General features: G+C 40.3%; 1 protein-coding gene across 3 annotated transcripts in view; it reads right to left on the bottom strand.

The window, feature by feature from the left end:
• Positions 1–24528, bottom strand: part of stpg1 (sperm-tail PG-rich repeat containing 1) — a 40559-nt gene that overhangs the window by 1627 nt on the left and 14404 nt on the right. For 2 of the 3 annotated variants that reach the window (XM_069895651.1, XM_069895652.1), the window contains 6 exons: positions 23113–23231; positions 16083–16184; positions 14361–14540; positions 12277–12388; positions 10168–10348; positions 8815–9005 (listed from right to left, as the gene is read on the bottom strand). In XM_069895651.1, coding sequence (XP_069751752.1) covers positions 8815–9005; positions 10168–10348; positions 12277–12388; positions 14361–14540; positions 16083–16184; positions 23113–23231 — 885 coding nt within the window. The remainder of the gene's footprint in view (positions 1–8814; positions 9006–10167; positions 10349–12276; positions 12389–14360; positions 14541–16082; positions 16185–23112; positions 23232–24528) is intronic. The other variant, XM_069895653.1, reaches the window with a different exon arrangement.

Genomic DNA, 24528 nt, shown 5'->3' with positions numbered 1-24528 from the left:
TGAAAGTGCCATGCAAGTAGATAGGGTGGTAAAGAAAACATATGGTGTTCTTGCCTTCAATGGGTGGAACACTGAGTACAAAATTAAAGAAGTCATGTTTCAGCTATATAAAACTTTGGTTAGGCTGCACATAGTATGTGTGCAACTCTGGACGCCCCATTAGAGGAGGGATCTGTAGGTTTTAGAAAGGGTACAGAAGACATTTGCCAGGTTAATGGCTGGATTAGAGTGTATGATCTATGGGGAAAGGTTGGACAAACTTGGTTTTTTTTATCTGAAGTGTCAGAAGTTGAGGGGGCAACTTGATAAAATCATGAGAGACATTGATAGGGGACACAAGTGGAATTTTATTTCCAGAGTGAAATTATATTGGCCACCTTCCCATTTCTGTGGTACTCTTGTCCTAGGGACATGCTGGGAAGGAAGGGAGCCTTAAAGTGAAACACTTCCTGTGAGAAGATTCTTCTGAAGGCCCTCTACTCCATATGTTATCAAATTAAGACATGAGGTGCAGGATGGAGGCACATAGTTGGTTCTAAGTCACATTATCAATCACTGTGGGCAGATATTATTCCATGAGTCTCCCAGCATTACAGGAACGCTATTGTAACTGGTACAACAATAATTTGTTGATCCAAGACAGATTCTGTAGAATCCCTGCCATTTCTCTGCAATGAATGCAAAGGTGACCTGACTCTTCCCATTTTCCTGCGTGTAGGTGAGATTTTAAAGTTGATAAAGGATCTAGGTAGGAATTCCCCAGATGAACAATGGCAGAAGCTAAAACATGAGTTCAGGCACATATTTGTTGCAATTCACAATCCTTGAGCCAGAGATTTTACTCAATTAAACCTAAACATTTATTTGGACACTGATTTTCTTTTATGTTGAACTTGATTTACTACAATATTTAACCAAATGAGTTTGGTTTCAGCGTCTACTCTTCTGAAAACTATTGCAATGTGAAGGCGATATCAAAGATAATCAGAAATAGCTTGATCAAAAGAAAGGAGACTAGTGGTTCTGGTTTAACAACATTACAAGATTCAGTAAAGTTGTTGATGAAGGCATTATTTGTTCTGAACCATCATGATTCTTGAAGCTGATTTGATATTGATATCAATATCCTTGATATTGGAAACTGAATGAACAGAGTTTAAAAACGTTTTGTTCCTTGATGTGATCAATTGTCAGAGAATTAATTGTTTTGACTTGGAATCACTTTTCTCTCTGCCATTTTGCATCTCTTCTGTGTTTCTCAATGATGTTGTAAAGACATTATGGCTTATCAATCATCCTGCCTCACTGCCAAGTCCACTACAGCTTTGGAGTCCATTCATCTTTCTGTGAATTTGCATGATCAGCACATTGGGGAAAGAGCATTGCAGTTACAAGTCATCTCATCTTTCAGCTCTTAATTGCTGTCATGACATTTTTTTTTAAAGAATTGGGCATCTCAGTTAACTGCATCTCAAGATTTTTGCAGGAGAAAAAAACTTTCTGAATATTTGAGTCATTCCAAAGACTGGGCAGCTGGAAAAAAAAAATCAACCATTCTGAAGAATTTTGTTCAACCAAACATGAATCGCCAGAGGACATGAAGAGCAGGTTGTTGCAGTTGTGCCTTATCCATTTTATTTTGTGATGAATGACAAGAAGTTTAGAGCTTCTTTGGAAAAGCCAAAAAAGTTTAGAACATGCATTTTGTCTGATCAACAATGGATAAATGGATGAATTTAAACCTATTCCCCCTGTAACAGGTTTCAATGAAGTTTAATGGAATTAAAAGGCTTGAAATAGCATAATCTTCAAATTTATTCCTCATCATCCCAGCACTATTTAGCAGCCTGGTAACTTTCAGAGAGGATAAAATGATTTAATGTGTTTCTGGTGCCACTTCAATGGAAAGGGGATGGGGTTTGCAATATTAGTCAAAAAGATAGTCTTTAGAGATGATATTGCTGTCAAACTATTGTGTGAGGTAATGTGAGTGAAAATTAGGAACTGAAAAGGAGTAGTCTCCTTTGTGGGTGTGTACTATAAGCCACCAAACTGCCTTTGGGAGCGAGAGGATCAAGTATGGGGAGTGATTGCTGAGGTCTGTAAAATTAGTAGAACTGTTACTGAAGGTGATTTCAGCTTCCCGAACGATGACCTGGAATGTCAAAATGTTGTGGGAAATTGGATGGGGTGAACTTTGTTCAGTGTGTCCAGGAGAACTTCCTCCAGCAACATATCGACTGGGGAAGAGGCAACGTTGGACTTTGTGCTGGCAAAAAAAAAAGCTGGCTGGGGAACACCAGTGACCACAATTCTATTACTTTACAATAGTAACAGGAAAGGATAACACACATCCTCAAATTAAAATCCTAAATTGTAGCAAGGCCAATTTTGACATGATTAGGCAGGAGTTTGGACACGAATGTTGAAGAGTAAAAGCATGACGGCCAAATGGGAGGAATTTCAGCGTATGATCAAGAAGGTTCAGGGTGAACATGTTCTGCCCAGGGTAAAGGGAAAGAATGGCAAGGTAAAGGAAACATGGTGAACAAGAGATAATGGAGAAACCAATTAGAAAGAAAAAGGAGCACACATCAGATCCAGGCTGAAAGGTTTGAGGGAATTCTTTGAGTATGCATGTAGGATCACGCTAAAGAGAGAAATAAGGAAGACTGAAAGAGGTTTTGAGGAGGATTTAGCTTTGTGACCCTTTTGTTCCAAAATATTAAGGGTCACAAGGGAAAGAATAGTTTCCCTTAAAGATCTGGAGATATGTTAATATATAGAGGAGATGCATGTCTGTGAATGTATTTACTGTGGAGTTGGATAAGCAGGAATGGAAGGTAACTAAAGACGGCCTTGGGCATTGTCTTCATCAGTAGTGAAGGGAGGATAGCAGTCTTGAATTGTATCAATTTGGATAAATCTCCAGGTCCAATCAGGTACATTCCAGTTCATTGCAGGGAGGCAAGGGGAAATTGTCGGGGCCTTGACAGACCTCTTTAACTGAGGGCAGCAGAAGACAGCAAACATGGTGCTGTTATTTAAAAGGGCTATAAAGATGGTCTAGGTAACTACGGACCTGTAAGTCTGACATTGGTGGTAGGAAACTGCAGGAGACAATTCTGAGAGAGAATCTGTCAACAGCTGGATGACGAGGGGAAATTTGAGGAGAGACAGATTGGATATGTGTGGAAAATGGTCTCAGGAACTTGATTACATTTGTTTTAGGAGAGATGACAGAGGATAGACAAGGGAAAGCAATTGATTGTGGCAGTCAGAGGTTCCCACCAGCTTTAAGGGCATCAGTCATCCTGGTTCTCATGAATAGTAGGGTGGGCTGCCTCAACAATTACCACCCAGTAGCACTAACTTCTACTGTGATGAAATGCTTTGAGAGGCTAGTCATGGCCAGAATTAACACGTACCTAAGTAAAGATCTGGACCCACTGCAATTTGCCTATCTTCACAATCGCTTCACAGCATTGTAATATTGCTGGCTCTCCACTCAACTCTAGATCACCTCAAAAACAGAAATTCATCAAACATGCAGCTGCCCTTCATAGACTACAGGTCAGCCATCAATACTATTATTTCCTCAGAGCTGGTCAAGAAGCTACAAACTCTATGCCTCTGTACCACCCTCTGCATCTGGATCCTTGACTTTCTCATTGGAAGATCACAGTCAATGTCTCCTCCTCACTGATCATCACCACAGGTGCACCGCCCACCCCCAAGGATACGTGCTTAGTCCACTGCTGTACTTACTATACACTTATGACTGTGGGCAGGCACAATTCCAATGCCATCTACAAGTTTGCCAATGACACCACAGTTGTCGGCAGAATCACAAATGGAAAAGAGGAAGTATACAGGATGGAGATAGATCAGCTCGTTGAATGGTGTAACAACAACAACATTGCACTCAAAGTCAGCAAAACTAAGGAGATGATTGTGGACTTCAGGAGGACTCAGTAGTGGAGATGATCACGAATTCCTAGGTGTCAACATCTCTGAGGATCTGTCCTGGAACCTTCATATTGATACAATTACAAAGAAGGCCTGCCAGTGGCTATACTTTGTGAGGTGCCTGAAAGATTCTGTATGCCACCGAAGACTCTCATAAACTTCTACAGGTGTACTGTGGAGAGCATTCTGGCTGGTTGCATCACTGCCTGGTATCATGACAAGAATAAACTCCAGAAGGTTGTTAACTTGGCCTGAGACATTGGAGGCACCAGACTTCACTCCATCATGGACATCTACATGAGGCTGTGTCTTTTTTTAAAAAAAGCATCTTCTATCCTCAAAGACCTCAACCACCCAGGTCACACCCTCTTCACTCTGCTACCATCAGGGAAAAGGTACAGGAGCTTAAAGACCAGTACTCAATGGCACAAGGAGAGCTTCTTCCCCACTGCCATCTGATTCCTGAATAATCAGTGAACGAAAGAAAGATACTGCCTTACTTTTTGTGCAGTTATTTTTATATTTTATATATTATTTCATTTTTAATAGTAATGTTGTAAGATGTTTCATAATATGAAGGTTTGCTCTATAATGTTGCTGCAAGCACCAAATTTCATGACTTGTTCATGTCAATAAATCCTAATTCTGATTATAGGGATTTTAGTAAACCATTGATAAGGAGGGTAGATTACCATGGAAGGTTAGGGTACATAGTATAGGAAGCTAACTAGCCAGTGAGCTAACACAATTGGCTGAGTGATGGAAATCTGTGAGTTGTAGAATTGCTCAGTCTGAAGGACCATGACCAATAGACTGCTTCAGGATTTGGTACCTCGAATCTAAGACAAGGGGAGATCTATAGCAGGAGGAAGTAGTCTTATATACAGTGGAAACTTGTGACTATTTTATGCTGGAGCATGAACGCTGCAAGATTGTAAGAGCTGCATCACACTGAGTGGTGAGCATGCTCAGTGTGACAGTGTATTCATACATGACAAGCAGCCTGACCAGTATTGATGTAAGTAAAAGTTTGTGCTGTAGACTTACAAGCTTACAAATCTTCCAGAAAGGATAAAACAGGTACAGCCTACAATATGCCAGTATTGGTCTATCAGGGATGACATATCCCTGGAGAATGGTGTACTGCTGGCAGGGTCTCGGCTGATAATACCAGAGACAATGAAAATAGAAATTTCCAGAAAATACAGCAAGGCCACATGGGAATGGAGAAATGTAAACGTAGAGCAAAATCAGCAGTGAACTGGATAGGCATGTACAAGGACATCGAAAACATGGCGGCTACATGTCCGGCATGCCAGAAATACAGAAATACACAACAAAAAGAAGAGATGATACCCGCGGAAATATCCGCCAGGCCATGGCACACGTTGGGAGCTGACCTGTTCACAGAAAACCAGGAATGGTATCTGATTGTGTCCTGCTACTACTCCAAATTTCCCTTCATCAGGAAAGTGAAGGACCTGAAAGCATCAACCATCATGGCTGTACCACGTGCGCACTTCACAGAACAGGGGAGACCTGAACAAGTGACATGTGACAATGGGACCCAATTCACATTGCGTGAATTCAGAGAAATAGCTGCAGAATATGGGTTCACCGTCACTACTTCATCACCACATTACCCTAAAGGCCATGGATTCATTGAGAGGCATGTACAGACAATTAAATGCACTCTAACAAAGTGTCGAGAGACAAAGGAAGACCCCTATCTCACCCTTCTGTCACTGTGAGCCATGCCTTTGAGGCCGACATGAAATCCACACCAGAGGTTCTGAATGGCAGAAAGTACAAGACAACCCTGCCAAGCAAAATCCATCCATCAGACGACCAAGAGGAAACAAGAAGAAAGCTGACTAACATACAAGAGGAAAGTCGTCAACATTACAATAAACATGCATAAACACTACCGAACTCTTCAGAGGGCAGCAGGTGCACGTACAAGAGCCAGTGATAAAACCCTGGAGTCCAGCAAAGATTGTTAGAGAAGCTGAGCCGCCAAGGTCATACATAATTGAGACAGAATCTGGCAGGCAGCTGAGACGAAACAGGATCCACATTCACCCAACCCCAGATCTGACACGGAAAGCACCAGAAGTACCAGCAGCTTCTAAACATCCAACAACTTGTGAAGGGATGTGAGTAGAAACCCCCACCCACAACACCGTAACAACTGAACAGCAAGCAACAGGAGAACCGAGGCAAACAACACCACCACCCACAACCGTACTAACACCACCGAAGCAAGGTCTTCGAGGTGGAGAAGCAACATCCTACCACCAGTGCGATTCCGCTGAGAAGAACATAGAACTGCAATTGTATAATTAGAATATTTAATTCTTAATGGCAAGTGCAGGTAAAGAAGCAGTAACAATTTATTTTTAAGAAATTTAAATCTTAATCAATCTTTTAATTTTTAGACTTTTAAAGAAGGGGGATGTTATATACAGTGGAAACTTGGGACTATTTTATGCTGGAGCATGAACACTGCAAGATTGTAAGAGCCGCATCACACATGAGTGGTGAACATGCTCAGTGTATTCATACAGCCTGACCAGTAGTGATGTAAGTAAAAGTTTGTGCTGTAAACTTACAAGCTTCTCTGAGTGTTTATTAAGATCTCCGATGGTACAACCGAGGGCATAACAAGTAGGAATCAGAAGGGGCGTAAGGGGATAGATCTTCACTCAGAATTGTAGATGTAAAAAATGGGGCTAAAGCAAGAGGGCACATTGTTCAGTATGGAGAATCTTGGTCTGCTTCTGTGCTGCCAGACTCTGTAAAACCATGATATAGAGATCTATTGAGCAATGGCATCTGAAGAATATTTGACTCCTGACAAGATAAATTTGTACCCCATGCAAGGAACTAATACAAACTGGAAAAGAGTTCAAATTTCACAGCCTCTTAATGTGATTGGGCAGAGTCAATGGTTTTATGAAAATGAAATAGAGTTTACATTGTTATTGGAGCTTTTTGAGGCTGTAGATGGCAAGATGGATTTGGAAACCACAGATAAAATGCCCATATTGATTTTTACTGGAGAACAAGGTCATAGGATGAGTGAATGTTAACCAGGTAGACAAGTTCATAAAAAGTGAACAAACAATAGCAATAAATGGATAGATTTTTAGCATGGTTGCCTACAGCGCATTAATGGTTCAAGTGCCTGTCATCGAGGCTCATCTATTTATGATCGATTGCATTCACTTGGCTGAGGAGACCATCTGGGTGATCCAAATCCAGATGAAAAGAAAGCTATATGTGTTTAATTCCATTTACCTCAACAGCTTGATATTCCACCTTAAAATATTTGAATCAAATGTTTTAGGAGAATAAAAGGCCAAAGAAGCAGAGAGAGAAAAGGACTGGAAGATGACATAAAATCATTCAGTTTGCACAATGACACCAATGAAGGCTGCTTATCCATTGTGAACAGTGAACTTGCCTCAGGAGTCCAGCGCCTCCCCAAAACTACTTACAATTTACCGTATCTTCAACAAGGCAACTACCTTTGAGGTGATTAGAACATGCTACTTCCTCAAAACAGTTTGTGGTAAAAATATATTTACTTAAGACCTGGCAACACATGAAGGAAGTTTCATTGTGACAGTCCTAGTAAATGCAATCAAGTGACAACTATTTGTTGACTGTATTTAGTTTACAAAATCAATCTGGCACAGAATTGGGAAACGCCTGGGTTGACCAAGACATCTAAGGAAGCTTCTGGAACTTTACAGATAAAAAAGAACCATGAGTCATTTCTCTTTTGATTAAGCCTTAATCTCTTTTTTTTAATAATTCTTCCTCTTACGACAGTTCACTAAATTAAGTGGTAACCTTTTGTAAGATGTTTATTATTGTCACCAATGACAGATGGAGGTTCCTGTGCTGAAATTAAGGACAAATTAAGGGCCTATTATTTCAACACAGCTATTGTTAACTTGATTTTGGGCAATTGCAAGGGACCTACCAATCCCAATGTAAGGCATGGGAGTTGGAGAGCTGCTAGATTAGTAGAGGGAGGTAGTGACTGTCCCATCATCCTCCTCCAGTGGATTTGCTAATGTTTGTCCTTGTGGGAAACTCTTCTCTCTGGGACCAACAACTTGCAAAATATGCCACTTTGAGCTTGTTTGAGATGGGGAATGGACAGGGGAGAGTAAGTAACCTGACCAAAAAAAAGTTGACTGAAGTTAATAGTTAGCTGCTTCCTTGATTCATCCCAGAGATCTATAAAGAATTTGCCCAAATATATTTCAGCCTAATAATGCCCAGAAATTGGCATAGTTAAATGGTGTTGTCAGTGAAGAGTGGAAATGAAAAAAAATGAGGAAAAGTACATTGCAGTTTTCAGCTGTGATGAGGATGTGGAAAATCCTCAAGAATAGTTGTATTCTGTCACATAGTGAAATCATCCAATTTGTTATAAGTGTTTTTATATAGTGACATTCTGAAAGGAGCTGGTGTTCAAAATGACCTTGTGTATGAATTATTTAAAGTTCATATGCAGTTACATCAAGCAATTGGTACATAGGGCCCAAGTGAGACTGTGTCTGGAAGATTTAGGTACTTCACTACCTAAAAATAACTTACAGTTGAGGGGGTGCTACACAGAGTGAAGCACGAATGTCTGCAGTCACTGTGATTATAGTAAAAACATAAAAGTGCTGGAAAAACTCAGCAGGTCATGCAGGATCCATAGGAGGTTAAAAATGTATAGCTAACCAATCTTTGCTGCATAGATTCACCAGATCAATTCCTATTATAGTAAGTTTGTCATAAGGCAGATGGGATTCCTAATCTATAACAGCCAAAATATCCTACCTGGTCCTGGAATATCCTTGTCATGGACAATTCCAGTCCAGCGACTAGTGTTGGACACGAATACTGCACTGGTCATGTAGTGCTTGGGTGGACCGTGAAAGTCGACCACATCGTAATAGCCAGGGCCTGGAGGAGTTGGGTTTCTGCGCACTGGGAAAGGCGGAGCAGAAATACACATGTAATGTTTCTTCCTACAAAGAAAACATGAATGCAACAGAATAAAATGAGAAATAACAAATATTTAGTCAAAATGTAATAAATTCATATTCCAAAAACAGTACATTAAATTTAGAGATTTGTGAAGCTGATCACAACACATTTTGTGTGGCTATTAATTTCGCCTCTTGAAAACACTTTGCTGTCTTCTAGTCTTCTCCTGGTTTGTGGGCATCGTTTATTTTAATGTTCAGCTGCCTAGAGGAGCCCATGGCCTGCTGATTGTTGGGACAAGGTTTGTGGAGTCAGGGTATTTATAAAGCCTTCAAATTTGAATCACCTGGCCTTTATAAGAATGACTGTGAACAAGCTTTTGTTTTGGACTTTGAAATACCACACCACCCATTATGTTTCTGTTTTTCGCACAATGTTCTACTGATTTGCCTGAGGTTTTTGCCAAAAATGGATGTTGGCTTCAATAAGACCCATATTGCATTGAATATAGATACAGAAAGGTAAATCAAATATCATTCTCAACATTGAATGCAATAGATTATTTTGTGAAGTTTGTACATCTGAATATTTAGAACAAAACCAGGTTAAGTACAATTCAACCAGTGTAAACTTAAAGGTATAAATGGTCTTAGATTATGCATGGCATAGAAATTCTATGATGAATGTGGTTTTAATTTTCATAACCCTACCCTGATGTCTTTATTCTTGCCAAAATTATTCTATGCAATTCACTAATTCTGGACACCCAAATAAAAACATGCAGGAGTAGGCCTTTTCTGCCATTCAATAAGATCATTGCTGTTTGAATGTGGACTCTGCTCCAGCTACCTGCCTTTGTCCAGAACCTTTAATGCAGAGATCTATCTAATTGTGACTTAATGAGGCAACTTCTGCTACTTTCTTGAGCAGAGAATTCCACATATTTAATACACTCGGGGAGGGAAACAGTTCCTCCTCATCTCTGTCCTAAATCTATTCCCTCAATGCTCAATGGTGCATTTTACTATTTAATGTTTTATTTAATATTTTACTGGCAGCCTTGGTGATTTTTGTAGCCATTTCTTTCCTTGGAGGGAAAAAAAATTTTCAGCCGTTTTGATTGCTCGGAATCTGCACAAATTCTTCTCACAGACCATTCTGGTTTTTGAGAGCAAGCACTGAAATGGAGTAAGTCACCCTTACCATGGATTCAAAGGTCTGAATTGCATCCTGTCTTCTGCCATTGATTTGTACGGTTGATAGGTTGCTGGTCCAGGACTTGTTGAGTTGGTTGGATAAATCAGACGCCTGGTCTTGGATTTGAAAGAAGAAACTATTGCCTTTGGTAACTCTTTAATCAAGGAATGGTTGATTCTATAATGGCCTGGAAAAATATTTTTTACGGCTGATTCAATATTGGAGTTGAATGGATTTGCTAATTATTGTCATTGAAAATTGCAACAAAAGATTCTTGTTATACATACATTTATAATTGCCTAATATTCTGATATTATAAAGGCCTCTGCTGAAGAAATTGTAATGGGAGACAAGGAGGTGGCGAAGGAACTGAATTAATATTTTGTGTCAGTTTTCTCTGTGGAAGACATTACCAGTACACCTGACTTTCAAGGCTGAGTGGGAGAATGGATGAGCTCACAATGGAATGGCAGATTCAATAGGCCAAAATAGTGTCTTCTCCTTTATCTTATGGTCTTGTTCCACCCAGAGATGACTGATTTCCATGCTGCACCTACATTCAGGCAACTAATACTCTCTCAGCAATATCACCCCCTGTCAATTTTTTTTGTTGTTCTCCATGGACTTTGCTAATATTTATCCCAGCAATGGTGTAAGTTCATGACTGTGATTGGCGCAGGAATAGCCTACCAGCATAGATGAACTAGTCAGAAATAAATTGGCAATTTTGCACTTTGGATCAATTTTTGTTTTGGCATGTTTGAGCTTCTGCTTATTAAGAAACCAAATAAACTACAGGAAGGAAACCAGAAAATGTTTCTATCCCATTAAGGAGGATTCAGATTTAGCTCGAGCATGTGGGCTTGCTGAATGAATGTTGGCCATCTTATATGGTAAACTTGTTCTAAGAAATAATTCTGAATAAATTTTCAAAGCATTCCATGGCTCAGTTCTGATTGATTATGTGAGAAAAGGTTAAAAATTTTGTAATTTGTTCAGTTTCTTTCCACACTTTTGTAACTCCCTCCATTTCACAGGAAATAATGGCAAATAGTTAATTAAATTTAATATGTAGTGTTACAGTGTACTAGCTCAAGTCTATTTATCATCCGATTGTACAAATACAGTAGAAGTCTGAAAATCTGGACTACTTGGGGATTGGGTCTGTCCAGGTTTTCAGATTTTCCAAATTCTTGGGCAGTATTTTCAAATTCAAGGAGGAATAAAGAGCTGAACAGCTTCATTTATCAAAACGGGCTTTTATATAAAAAAAATAAAAGTCAACACTTGTTGCCGCTGTGAATCTGTGGCACTTAAGTAAGCACACAAAAGTCCGCTAAATTTTAAAAAAAAGTTGAGAGTTTTCAAAAAGTTTGGATTCTCAGGTGGTCCAGATTTCTGGCATCCAGATTTTTGGATTTCTACTGTGCAACCCAATGAAACAGCATTCTCCGTCAGTCCCACTGCCTCTGGGAAGAAACTATTTCTCAGCCTGGTGGTCTGGCTCTGATACTCCTGTATCTCTTTCCCAGTGCAAATAGCTGAAAGATGCTGTGTGCAGGGTGGTAGAAAGGCCTGTTACTGTGCTGTATGTCTAAATATAAATTTAAATCCCATCGATGGGAGTTGGTGAGGGCAGCTTTTAAGGTCCATTGGATTGACAACTGATCTGATGCCAGTCCACAGCAACTGTACCACGCTGTGATGCGGCCGGCCAGGATGCTCTCGATGGAGTTCCTGGAGAAAGGTGACAGGATGGCGACCAGTAGCCTTGCCCGCCTCAGTCTTCTCAGGAAGTGCAGTTGTGACATGTGAGGAGCTGTTTTGTTTCCAGGATAGGATAGGTCATTATTTTGTGATGAAAGATCAGTTTCTATTTTAATAATATCCATGAAAATAGTTGTGAGCTAAAGCAGAAAAAAAAACACCATATACAAATCCAGTTCAAAATGATTGGATGATAAATATGTGCTATTATTTAAGGTTTAATATATATGTTTGTCTTCAGTAGCTCAGCAGCTTCTTCCAGTGAGAAATACAGTCTTGTCATTACTGCCACATAAACACAATAACTTTTAATTATTCCTTTTATAATTCCAAAATCTGCATACTTACAGGGGGAAGGTCCATGCAGTTCCCCTTGTTGAATTGCCACTCTCCTAGTTTTTGATAAAAATGCTGACTTGGCAGTGACATTGTTGGCTTTCCCAAAAGAAACATTGGAAATCTGGAGAAAAAGCTGTAAAAATTAAGCCCCTGCATTGTAAAATTTATTTTGAATGGCTAACTCCTGGTCTTTGTAGCCATTCCACCATCTGTTGAATTGAAGACATAATTTCGAGCAAATTTTTTTTTCCAGCAACTAATACATTTGAGTGCAATCTATATGATTAAAAATAATGTTAAAGTTTACACCTTATTCTTCCGTATCAAACAATTTCTTCATGAACAGCAAGGAATCTCCACCTTAACCACCATTACCAGCATGCATAATTGTAATTTTTCCTGTTAGAATAGGGGCACCATGCCATTTTAGTCAAGAAAAGAAAACAATGTGATTGCTGCTAGAGTGCCAATAGAATCAGAATTTACAACATGTCACAGAATTTGTTGTTTTGCAAACATTTATATAAACCACCTTACAAAATATTTTTTTTTAATGCAAGAAAAATTCAAAGTAATGCAGTGTCTGGTTTTTGTTCATTCAGGAATCTGATGGCAGTGGGGGAAAAGCTGTCCTTGTGCCGCCGAGTCCTCATCATCAGGCTCCTGTACCTTTTCCCTATGGTAACTGAGTGAAGGGGGCATGGTGGGCATCCTTGACGATAGAGGTTGCTGTCTTAAGACACTGCCTCTGTGAACGTGATGGCATACAGATTGAGATTCCAGCCACATTCAAGATTCAAGATTCAATTTATCATGGTAAAAAAAAGTGTCCTATTACATGAAATTTCTTTTAGCCTGCTGCAAGGCAGACAGATTCACCACCAGCAGAAATTGCCCAAGTGTCTTTTATATTTCTTAGTCAGAGAAAGAGAAGCAAAAGAGACCCCCCCCCCACCTTCCAGAAACACTGTGTGTCTGTAGATTTGCCTCCAACGCTTCGACAGTCGTTGCAGCCTCAGAGTCCAGTCCAAACCATTGGCGATCCAAGCTCCAGATCTGAACCCCTGACACTGTCAGGTAACCTTCAGCGCCCTCGACACCCTCTCACCTCCCGGTTCCGATACCTGGTACTCCTCTGGCCAGTTCGAGCCAGTCTCCAGCAGTCCGCAGCCTAGCACAGGTCTCCCGACAGCACCCTCCAGCAGCCTGCAGTTTCTGTGGGTTCCTCGCCTCAAGTTGCCAGCAGCCCACCGCTTGCACTGGTCCCTCAGCAGCAGAGCCTCCTTACTGATCCACCTCCGTGGTCACCGTCCCTCATGGCTGCTGCTCATTAATAGGCACTGGGATCTCAAATAAAACCTTAGTCAGCGTCCTCAACGGGCCGTACCAAGCCCGTGCTGACAAAGCCCACCTCAGCTCGCATGTCCTAAGGCATTGTGTGTGATTTTAAAATGTCCTCACAAGATTCATGGGCTGCAAAGCCTGCTCTAGACCCAATTGTTACTGAGATATTTTGCTTCAGAAAAATTGTCAGTGGCCCATTTCCTTTGGAGTTATGAAACTGTGCACATAACGAGTTCATTAGGTACGATTAAAACAGTAGTTTTCAAACATTTTCTTCCCACCCACATACCACCTATGGCAATCCCTTACTAATCACAGAGCATTGGGAATACTTAAAGTGGTATGTGAGTGGAAAGAAAAAGGTTGAGAACCACTGTCCTACCATTTTTGATGTCAGAACCAGGTCTGTACACAAGTGTTTTTTTGAAGGTGCAACACATCATCCAAATCTTTATATACCATGCCCTGATGTATAAAGACAAGCATGCAATATACCAGTGGCTATCAAACTTTTTTTCTCACTTTCATACCACCTTAAGTACCAATCCTTTACTAACCACACAAGTTAAAGTGGTATGTGAGTGGGAGAAAAAGGTTGAGGTTCTTTCTATGTAAGTTTTAAACTGTAATTTGCATCCTTACCTTTAGGACTATAGGTATATGCTAAACTGCTTTCCCTAATCTGAAAACAGTATCTTATTTCATCCCATTATAACAATGTTCTAAGTCACCATTACTTTATAACTCACATCATATTCATTGGGACCTGGTGTCTTGTTTTTGTTTCCATCCACTTTCATAGCAATGGGTGGCTGGAACATGCTACTGTTCCCCAGGTGATGGTCAACCTTTGTCAGGATTGTAGAAGGAATGTTGTATGTATTTGCTCCCGGAGTCTGAATAAATTTTCTCTGTTCCACACGGGGTGCCTAAGCAAAAGGCAGGGACAAATGGAGGAACAAGTGAACATCAGGCAGGTTTGTAATGGGTGCAGTCTGCATTTTTATTCACCAGCTCTTCCCCTCACTAAGCTAGCCCCAAAGTCCAACTTGGGTCTTGCAGTCATACTGCTCCGCAACAGCCTCCGATCACTGCAGGCGGCTCGAATAGTTCCCAACAGGTTGTGGTGTCAATAACTTTTGTCCACCTTGTCTTTGACAATAACACACATTGAAAACAAGGAATTGCTTTTATTTAATGAGAACTAATTTATTGAAAAGCACTCTTTCAAAATCGTTGGCAAGTTTTACAAATTAATTTTAAAATAATATACAGTTTTAAAAAAAACCCTGGTATATGACACATATAGGGATTGGTAGATGCTGGATAACTGAATTTTTAGGTTGCTTGAGATTGTGTGTTGAGTGATGGCTGAACAAACCGCTGGGGGAGGTGGCAATCTTAAATTTTTGAACTTTTTACCTGTTTATTGCCGGTTCCTTGAGGCTGCCAGTTGCTTGAATTACGGATAATGTGGATCTTGTTGTATTTTAATTAAAATTAAGAAAAAAATGTAATCTCTTAATTTTATTGAAGATCAGCGCCAAGTACAATAAATGAAGATGAATTCGATCTGCCAGCTAAGGCTGGTGTAAAATTGAGGGGCCGGATATATATCCAGTTCCTTGTTTCAGTTGGTTATGGAACAAACTTACTTAGTTTTGGACTCAGTGGTGACCCAGGGACAGAGCAATAGCATTGATGCATGCGCATCAGATCTCCGGTAACATACAAAGTGCTGGTCACGCAGCTTCATGAAAAGCAGCAGATAGTTCAGGCTACTGCTCTCCAAGGATGTGGCCTAACCTGCTGAGTCCCTCCAGCACTTTGTGTGTTGCCCCAGTTTTCCAGCAATCGCAGTACAAAGGATCTCCAGCACGTTCTGCACCTCTGCACCAATGAGCCTTCAGCCTGACCTTGCCCCTTGTGGAATCATAAAACCCTTCAAGCAGGTTGATTAATACTTCCTATACAAAATGCCTGGAATGTCTGGAAAAATTTGTCTTTTTGTGTGAAGGCCTTCTTCTTTTCTTGGGAATAACTAATTATTCGCAGAACCGCCAAGACAAAGGCCAAACAAGCAGGTGCTATATATTTTTCACTATCTCCAGGACTATTTCTTTTTGAATATTTTATTTAAATCAATACATATATAACAATTATAACAGTTGGTATCAAATCACAATGTTACAGTGTTTACAAATATATGATGTTAATATATAAAAAAAGAAAAAACTAATAATCTACTGGAAATAAACTACTTAAACTAAAAAAACCTCAAAAACCCAACTAAACCCCCTCCCCCCAACCTAAACTAATCCCAATAAACTAAAATCTAAATATAAAATATATAATCACTTAACTCTATATTAATTTGGATGTTTCAGATGACGCTCAAGGATCCCAGAATGAACATTTTTCCAAAATCTACTGGACAATTTCATTAAAGATGATAAAATACGAAAGCTTACTTTAGATGCGAGCCCTCCCATTCCTCTTTTAGAGAAGGAAGTGCTGAAGGTTTCAAGTGGCACATGAACGTAATCATATGAGCCTGGGCCTGGGTTTTCACTCTTAAAAAAAAAGTTAATATTTGAAACATTGAAAATTACTCAAATCAACAGCATATAAAATCACTGAACTAAAGGGTAACCACCTGCATTATTCCAAGGAATCAAAAATGTATTTAATATGAAGAATGATCCAGAAATTAGGCTTTTCTGTATCCCTGCCACATATTGTTTTTCATTTCTTCTGCTCCTTCAACCACGCTGCTGATGGTCGACAACTTATCCTCCCTTCCCACCAGTCACCGCACCCCCCCCCCCCACCTTGGTGCCGACCCCTGTGGCCGCAGAAAGTGCACTCGCACCTCCTCCCTCACCACCATTTCGGGCCTCAAAACCGTTCTTTCAGATGAAGCAGCCATTCACTGGCGAATCTGCTGCATCCGGTGCTCCCGTTGTGGCCTTCTCTACCATGGAGGGACTGGGCGCAGACTGGGAGCCACTGCAATAGCAGGAATCTCCCAGTGGCCACCAATTTCAGTTTCTTGCCCCATTCCCATGTCGACATGTCTGTACATGGTCTGATTCACTGCTGGACTGAGGCCACCTGCAAATTGGAAGAACACCACCTGTTTTCACCTTCTATCCAGATACCATTAACATCAATTTCTCTGGTTTCTACTAGCGCACCCCCCCCCACCACACCCTCTTCCCACCCCCTCCCTACATTTTTAACTCCTTTTCTAGCACTCTCTCTCTGTCCCCTCCCTTCACCTCCTTTCCTCCAGCTCTCCATTCACAGAGCCACCCCCTCCCACAATCAAGTTTCATTCCCTCTCCTGTCTTCTCCTTCATATCCAATTCTGGGTGTTTGCCCAGTGGCCTGTGCTCCCCCCTCTGCCCTTTCTTCCCTCCTCTCCCAGCCTTTTTATTCAGTTGCCTGCCTGCTTTTTGCTCATCCCTTATGGAAGGGCCCAGACTCAAAATGTTGATTTTACATCTTTAGGGCCATTGCGTGACCTGTTGGGTTCCTCCAGCAATTTTGTGTTTTTCCTGCAATCATAGCGTCTGCAAACTTGCGTGTTTCACTTAATAAAAATCAAGTTCCATACATCAATTCTTCAGGGTCCCGAACGCAATGGGGTTGGTGATTGTTTAACGGCCTGTTTCAATTCAGAAAATCAGGTGAAGATGTATTTGCCTTGACAGTCCACCATCTTCCCTGTGCTGCTCTGACCAGAACACTACTCTGAGACTCCCAAAGATCTGTCTGGAATCCTGACGCAGCACATTGTTCATGACTAGCCAACTGTGAATATTCATTATTTGTTGAAATTTTTCTCTTTTTATTTATTTTGTATGTTGCTGGTTTGTGCATCTGGGAGGCTGCAACAAACAAGACATCTGTACATTATACTCATGCATTGGACAATAAACAATTCATTCTCCTTTGGATATAAACATTAAAAACTGCTAATGGATTTATTCAGCTCAAAGATAGAGACCTAATTTTGAAATTTTTTTCTCGGTTTCGAAATATCCTAGCTATGATCCCTCATTTCTTTGAGGACCTATATCCAATTTCTTTGATCTGCGCCTCAATCACTACTGATGAGTTCTTTTCCCTTGGTGGCTCACATGTTGTAGATATATGCACCTGCTAAATAGCAATCTTCTCATCAATTACAAACATGGCTTACTCCAAACCTGCGTTAAACAGGACTGTTCAATGCCATCCAATGTGGTACATACCGCCATCTGCTGGTTTACCTCGTCAGTTACTTTACCTCCCATTACTGAGATTCAAGACGAGCAGAAATCAGGTAAAATAGGTTTTGTAGCTATATGCTCTGTTAGCATACAGTGTTTAATTTCAGACTTCAGATTTATTGTCAGAGTACATACATGACATCACATTCAACTCTGAGATTCCTTTTTTCCTGTGGAAAATTGGTAGTGCAAAAATTAACTGCACACAGCGTGAACGTGTAAACAATCAAAAGAACTGTAAACTGATAACAAATGCAAGCAAACTGTGCAATACAGGGAGGGCAAAGAAAACCAATAAAATGCACAAGTAAGACTCCTTAAATGAGTCCCTGAATGAGTATGTTATTGAAGTATCTGATGGTGGAGGGGGAGCAGCTGTTCCTGAACCTAGTGGTGTGAGTCGTGTGGCACCAATATCTCTTTCCTGATGGCAGCAGTAAGAACAGAGCGTGTGCTGGGTGGTGTGGATCCTTGATGAATGGCGCTGCCTTCCGAGGGCAGCATTTCCTGTAGATGTATTCAATAGTGTGGAGAGTTTTGCCTGTAATGTCCTGGGCTGTGTCCACTACCTTTTGGAGGGCTTTACACTCGGGGTATTGATGCAGTCAGTCAGCACACTTTCCACCACACCTCTGTAGAAATTTGCCAGGGTTTATAGATTCATATCAAACCTCCACAAACTCCTGAAGAAGTAGAGGTGCTGTTGTACTTTATGATGTATTTACAACAAACAACTACAAGTGCATGATTAAGCATGAGTAGTTAGTTTGGATATTTTGGCCAATGACAATTTTTCTCAAGCAAAATATTTCAGTAACAATTGGGTCTAGAGCAGTGATTCCTAACCTTTCCTTCCCACTCACTACCACCTTAAACAGTCCTTTACTAATCACAGAGCACCGATGGCATAGGGATTACTTAAAATGGTATGTGAGTGGAAATAAAAAGGTTGAGAACCACTGCCATCAGTGTTCTGTGATTAGTAAGGGATTGCTTAAAGTGGTCTGTGAGTGGGAAGGGAAGGTTGAGAATCACTGCTCTACACCTAACTTTGCTTGAGGAAAATTGTAATTGGCCCATTTCCTTTGGAGTTAAGAAATTGTCCACATAACGAGTCAATTAGGTATGATTAAAATAATGGTTTTCAAACTTTTTCTTTCCACCCATACACCACCTTAAGTAATCCCTCACTAATCACAGAGAGCCTATGGCATAGGGATTACTTAAAGTAGGACGTGAGTGGAAAGAAAAAAATTTGAAAACCACTGATATAGACGGAGTGTAGTAAGGGTCTCTGCTGGGGATATTCTCCTGTGAGAAGACCCAGACATTGGTTAGCTTCTCTTCAAGTGAATTCAAAGTGTTTTGTCTATGGTAATATTTTTCCAGAAGCTCATATATTGCAGGTAGTCAAGGCCTCAGAAGCACATAGAAGAGTAGGGATCATTGCTGCCCAGTAGAAGATGTAATTTGTGCCATGTCTGTACTATTGCTCTCCAAATATCCTTTACTGAAAACCGACCAAAGACTGTATTGGTCTATTGAGCGCAGCGGAGAATTTCATTATGCTTTTGCTGAGATGTCTTGTGGATGACAAGTACGTATCCTATCATCTTGAATGCTTCAGTGAAAGCCTAGACATGGATCTCAGCCATTGTGCATCATCTGCAAACTGCAATTTGACTACAATCACAGCGTCTGCAGACTTTCGTGTTTCACTTAGTAAATATTAAGTTCTATACATCAATTCTTCAGTCACTTGGGAAAACTTGCATATGAAATGTTAGCATTCCCTGTTGTCCTATTTCACATTATTTCTAAAGATTCACTCCTGCAGGAAGTTTATTTGCAGGTATGGGTTGATTTGCATGACTGGTAATCATCCAGCTCATCTTCCTCAGACATACATTCGAACCAGCATCTTTCATTCTTCAAGTTAATTTTCTAACCTCACTGCCCCTCTACTTCTAACTGAAACGTTTTTATTTAGCTATTCACTCCTGCCTGTTGGAACGCTCACTTATATCTATTTCAAGTTCAAATTTATTGTCAGAGTATATACATGACATCACATGCAATCCTGAGATTCTTTTTCCTTCAGGCCAGGCAGAATTTCTACTTATCGGTCGTGTAAATTCTTCTCAAGAAAAAGATATCTATTCAAAAGAGAGGAATGTAAACAAAGAAAAAATCTCAACAAACTGTGCAAATGCAGAAAACAATATTCAGTAATAAATAATGTGAAAAAGTAAGAATCTTGACATGAATCCCCGAGTCTGCTGTTTTCTGATGATGGAGGGGTAGCAATTTGTCATGAACCTGCTGATATGAGTCTTGTGGCACCTGTACCTCTTTCCTCTTTGCAGTAGTGGGAACAGAGCACGTCCTGGCCGGTGTGAATCCTTGATGATTGCTGCTGCTCTCTGATGGCAGCTTTTTCCATGTTTATTTCCTCGTTATTAGAAAGAGTTTTGCCTGTGATGTATTGGGCTGTGTCCACTACCTTTTGCAGGGCTTTCTGCTCAGAGTTATTCATAACCCCATACCAGGACGTGATGCAACTGATCAGCACACTTTCCAATACCAATCTGTAGAAGTTTGCCAAGGTTTCTGATGTTATACTGAACCCCTACAAACTCCTGAGGTGATGTGTTTTTTTCATGATGGCATCAATATGTTGGATCGAGGAAAGGTTGTCCAAGATTGTGACTCCCAGGAATTTAAATTTGCTCACCCTGTCCACCTCTGATCCCCCAATGACCTCTGGATCGTACACCTCTGGTTTTCCCTTCCTAAAATCTACAATCAGCTCCTTGGTTTTGGTTGTGTTTGTACATCATTCAGCCAAGTTTACTTTTTATTTCCCTTTGTAAGATGACTCTTCTCCCCTTTTTATGCACCATATCTGTAAATGGTGCGTCGTAGGTGTAAAAATGAGTAGAGCAGAGGGCTAAGTACGTAGCCCTGTGGTGCTCTATTGCTGAAAGAGATTGTAGAGGAGATGTTCCTGCCAATCTACACAGATTGGGGTCTGGAGGTGAGGAAATCCAGGATCCAATTACACACAGGAGAATTGAGGTCCAGCACTGGACACAACGTACAAAGCATGACAAGAAATGTGGTCATGATGAATGATACTGAAGTTACTGAGGTTATGTGGAAGAGCGGTGGATGGCGCACTGCTTCACTTAACGTGACCTATTGGAATAATTAACAGGAAGGATCATGATTGATCGGAAGCCTTAAGTGGACAAGTCAAGATTTTATGGACTAATGCAACAGGATATAATGGCCTCTGTCTGCTCCTACATCTTCTTAAGCCTAGTTTATGGAAGAGTTTGAAAATTCCCAGATCATCCCTGCCATACTTCAGGATTTGTTTGACCATTTTACTGCATTTGCGAAAGAAATCTCAGATTGGAAAAATTGCAAATGATCCATGCATTTAGTTTTGCTCTAAGAATTAATAACAAAAAATAGTTCATTATCCACTTTCTCTATTTCAATTGACTTGTTTGGTTTTGAAGCCTGAGGTTTTGGATATTCAGGAATTATTTGGCCTCACTCATTTCCTTGTTGTTTTGAAAACCGGGACAAAAATCCACAATATAAACAGAAAATGTTGGAAATATGCAGCCAGTCATGTTGCATCTGTGGAAAGAGAAACCGAGTGAATATTTCATCTCTCTCTTCCCACAGATGCTACTTGACCTGCTGAGTATTTCCAGCATATTCTATTTCAGATTTCCAGCATCTGCAATTTATGTTTTTATTTTCAAGTGCAGAAATAAACACTCACTCAAATCTCTAATTGGAAAGATATTCAGACTGACAATTATCTGGACTTAAGATTATTAAACTCAAATGTTTTATCTTGACAGGACTGAGAATATCAATTGGATCAAGTGATCAAAACAATAGCTTATTCAATTGTGAGGAAAATGTAGTATTACATAAAATTGCCTTTAGTCTACTGTAAAGCAGACAAAGATTTGCCATTAGCAGAACTTGGCCAGTTTGTGGAGCATCCACAAATCCACAAATCCACAAATCCTCAAATCCACAAATCCTCAAATCCACAAATCCACAAATCCTCAAATCCACAAATCCACAAATCCTCAAATCCACAAATCCTCAAATCCTCAAATCCACAAATCCACAAATCCACAAATCCTCAAATCCTCAAATCCTCAAATCCTCAAATCCACAAATCCATAAATCCTCAAATCCTCAAATCCACAAATCCACAAATCCACAAATCCTCAAATCCTCAAATCCACAAATCCACAAATCCTCAGCCCATCTCTCCTGATTTCCACCTCCTCCACAAAACCCTTCAGAAAACCTGTTCTCCTCTATGTGTGCCACCCTACACTCCTTTCTAGGTAAGATCCATCTCCCACAAAACCTCCAGGCTTCACTGCAGCCACCATGTATCTCCCTTTTAAGGGTTGCAGACTACCTTCAACCAGTGTACTCAAGGAGGACATAAACGCGCAAGTTATGATTAGAATAACTTCACGGCCATACTCTTGAAACACTCACTTTGGTGTGGAATTAGATGAACTTTCCTCCCAGAATCCAATCATTTTAGAGATGCAGCATGGGAACAGGGCATTTCTGGCCCATGAATCTGCACCACCCAAATATACCAATTAACTTACTAACCCCATACGTCTTTGGAACGAGGGAGGAAACCGGAGCAGCTGGAGGAAACCCATGCAAACATGGGGAGAACGTGCAAAATCTTTACAGACAGCACTGGATTGGAACCCAGGTCACTGGGTGCTGGAATAGTGTTGTGTTAACCATGACACTAACCGTGCCATCTCAAAGATAATGGTAGACATACCAGGCATGAACTACACAGTCACCCTTCACCCTGAATTATATAGCTATCAGGAACCATGACACCAAAAGAATTTGGGAAATGGGGACAAGTAGAAAAGAGCTTTTGCTTCCTATACATATAGGAAACTCTTCCAGCAGAGTTTTAGTCGGAGTCTGACTGAACAGTTGTGAACTCGGGACAAGCCAAGCTAGACCAAACCCAGGATGGAAGGGTAAACAGCTTAACTGTGTGAAGGTGCTTCTTCTACTATTTCTCTTCGCTTTAAGGGGTGAAATATTCATATATGTGTACATAGCATATGGGTTAGTTCACTTTTGAAATTAAGTAGTTTGTAATTGCAATCATTTCGTACAAAGTTGAAGCCTTTGTTACCTGGTTTAACTCATCAAATCTTTTTGCCTGGGAACCAAACCCTTTCTTCTCAGAGATTTCATACCTCACAGTTTGATACTTTGTGGGTATTGTTGATGTAACCATGAATGGTCGGCAGCCTACAGTGCAACAAATGCAGATTAGCAATAATATTAATGTAGGGAATAGAAATTGTATTTCATTCATTAATGAACTAAATACATCCTGTCAAAAAATAAAGATCTACTTTTATGCTTGTCATCTGATACTGGAAGGAACACATCCAATCTGTATTATTTACTAATTAATTGATATACAAATAATTACAGCTAAAGCACTGAACTGTTTACACTGTGACCTCATGGATTTGGGTGTAATTAATTACAAACTATATGCCCGGGATCAAGTGCAGTAAATATAACTGAACATCTACAGATATAGTACATCTGAAGCATGAATGGAATTTTCATTAAACAATTTAAAGGATGTGAATTCATTGCTATTCAATATGACAAAGTTTTCATGTAATTATAAATCCTGATGAAGTCCTCTGATTGGTTTCCGTATCCATAGTGTGCCAAAACCAAGTCATTTACAGATATTTTAGATTTTTAAAAAACTTATAACAGTATGAAATTAGTCATGGAATTTTCTTTCTTTTTCGACATACAGCATGGTCACGGCCCATGAGCCCGTGCAGCCTAATTACACCCAATTGACTGACAACCTTGGTATGTTTTGAAGGGTGGGAGGAAACCAGAGCACTTGGAGGAAATCCACAGAGACATGGGTAGAACATATAAACTCTTTACATACAGCGCTGGATTCGAACCTGGATTGTTGGTGCTGTAACAGTGTTGCGAAAACCGCTACGTTAACTGTGCTGCCTGTACTTTCTCCTGTCCAAAATTACACAGAGGTCTTTACAAACTTTGTTTTTTTTCAAAAGGAGCACTGGAGAGTTACGCTGTCTTATTTGACCAATGTACATTTCTCTTTGTATCACACTCCCTGTCCTCTGGACAACCCTTCTCTACTCAGCTTTAAATCCCCTTCAAAACTCAATATATCCATGTATACCAGAGTATGGCAATAACCTGATGTACGAAGTAGTATGCCTTTAATTCTTCAGGCAGAGAAAGTGGCCTTAACAAAAGTCAACCTCTCCCTCCATTCAATCCTTTCAAATCTATGCCACTTTAAGGCTTTTGGTAAGGATTTTGAGCGCAACCTCTTGACGGCAAGATTCAGATTTTCTTCAGTTGCCAGGTAGGTAAACGATCACCAATCCTGGAAACATAGGCACACAGAATTCCTGCACCAATAGATTTGCAAAGAAGGGGAACCAGCTCGAGATATTGACCAATCAGATCAAAATAAAAATTGACATTCAATAAACATTACAGTCCCTTTCACAGTTGCAAGGGGTCCCAGGAA

Source organism: Narcine bancroftii, chromosome 8, assembly GCF_036971445.1.
Source record: "Narcine bancroftii isolate sNarBan1 chromosome 8, sNarBan1.hap1, whole genome shotgun sequence".
NCBI classification, from domain to species: Eukaryota; Metazoa; Chordata; class Chondrichthyes; order Torpediniformes; family Narcinidae; genus Narcine; species Narcine bancroftii.
The sequence above is the reverse complement of the archived record's forward strand: the minus strand, read 5'-3'. Positions and strand labels throughout refer to the sequence as shown.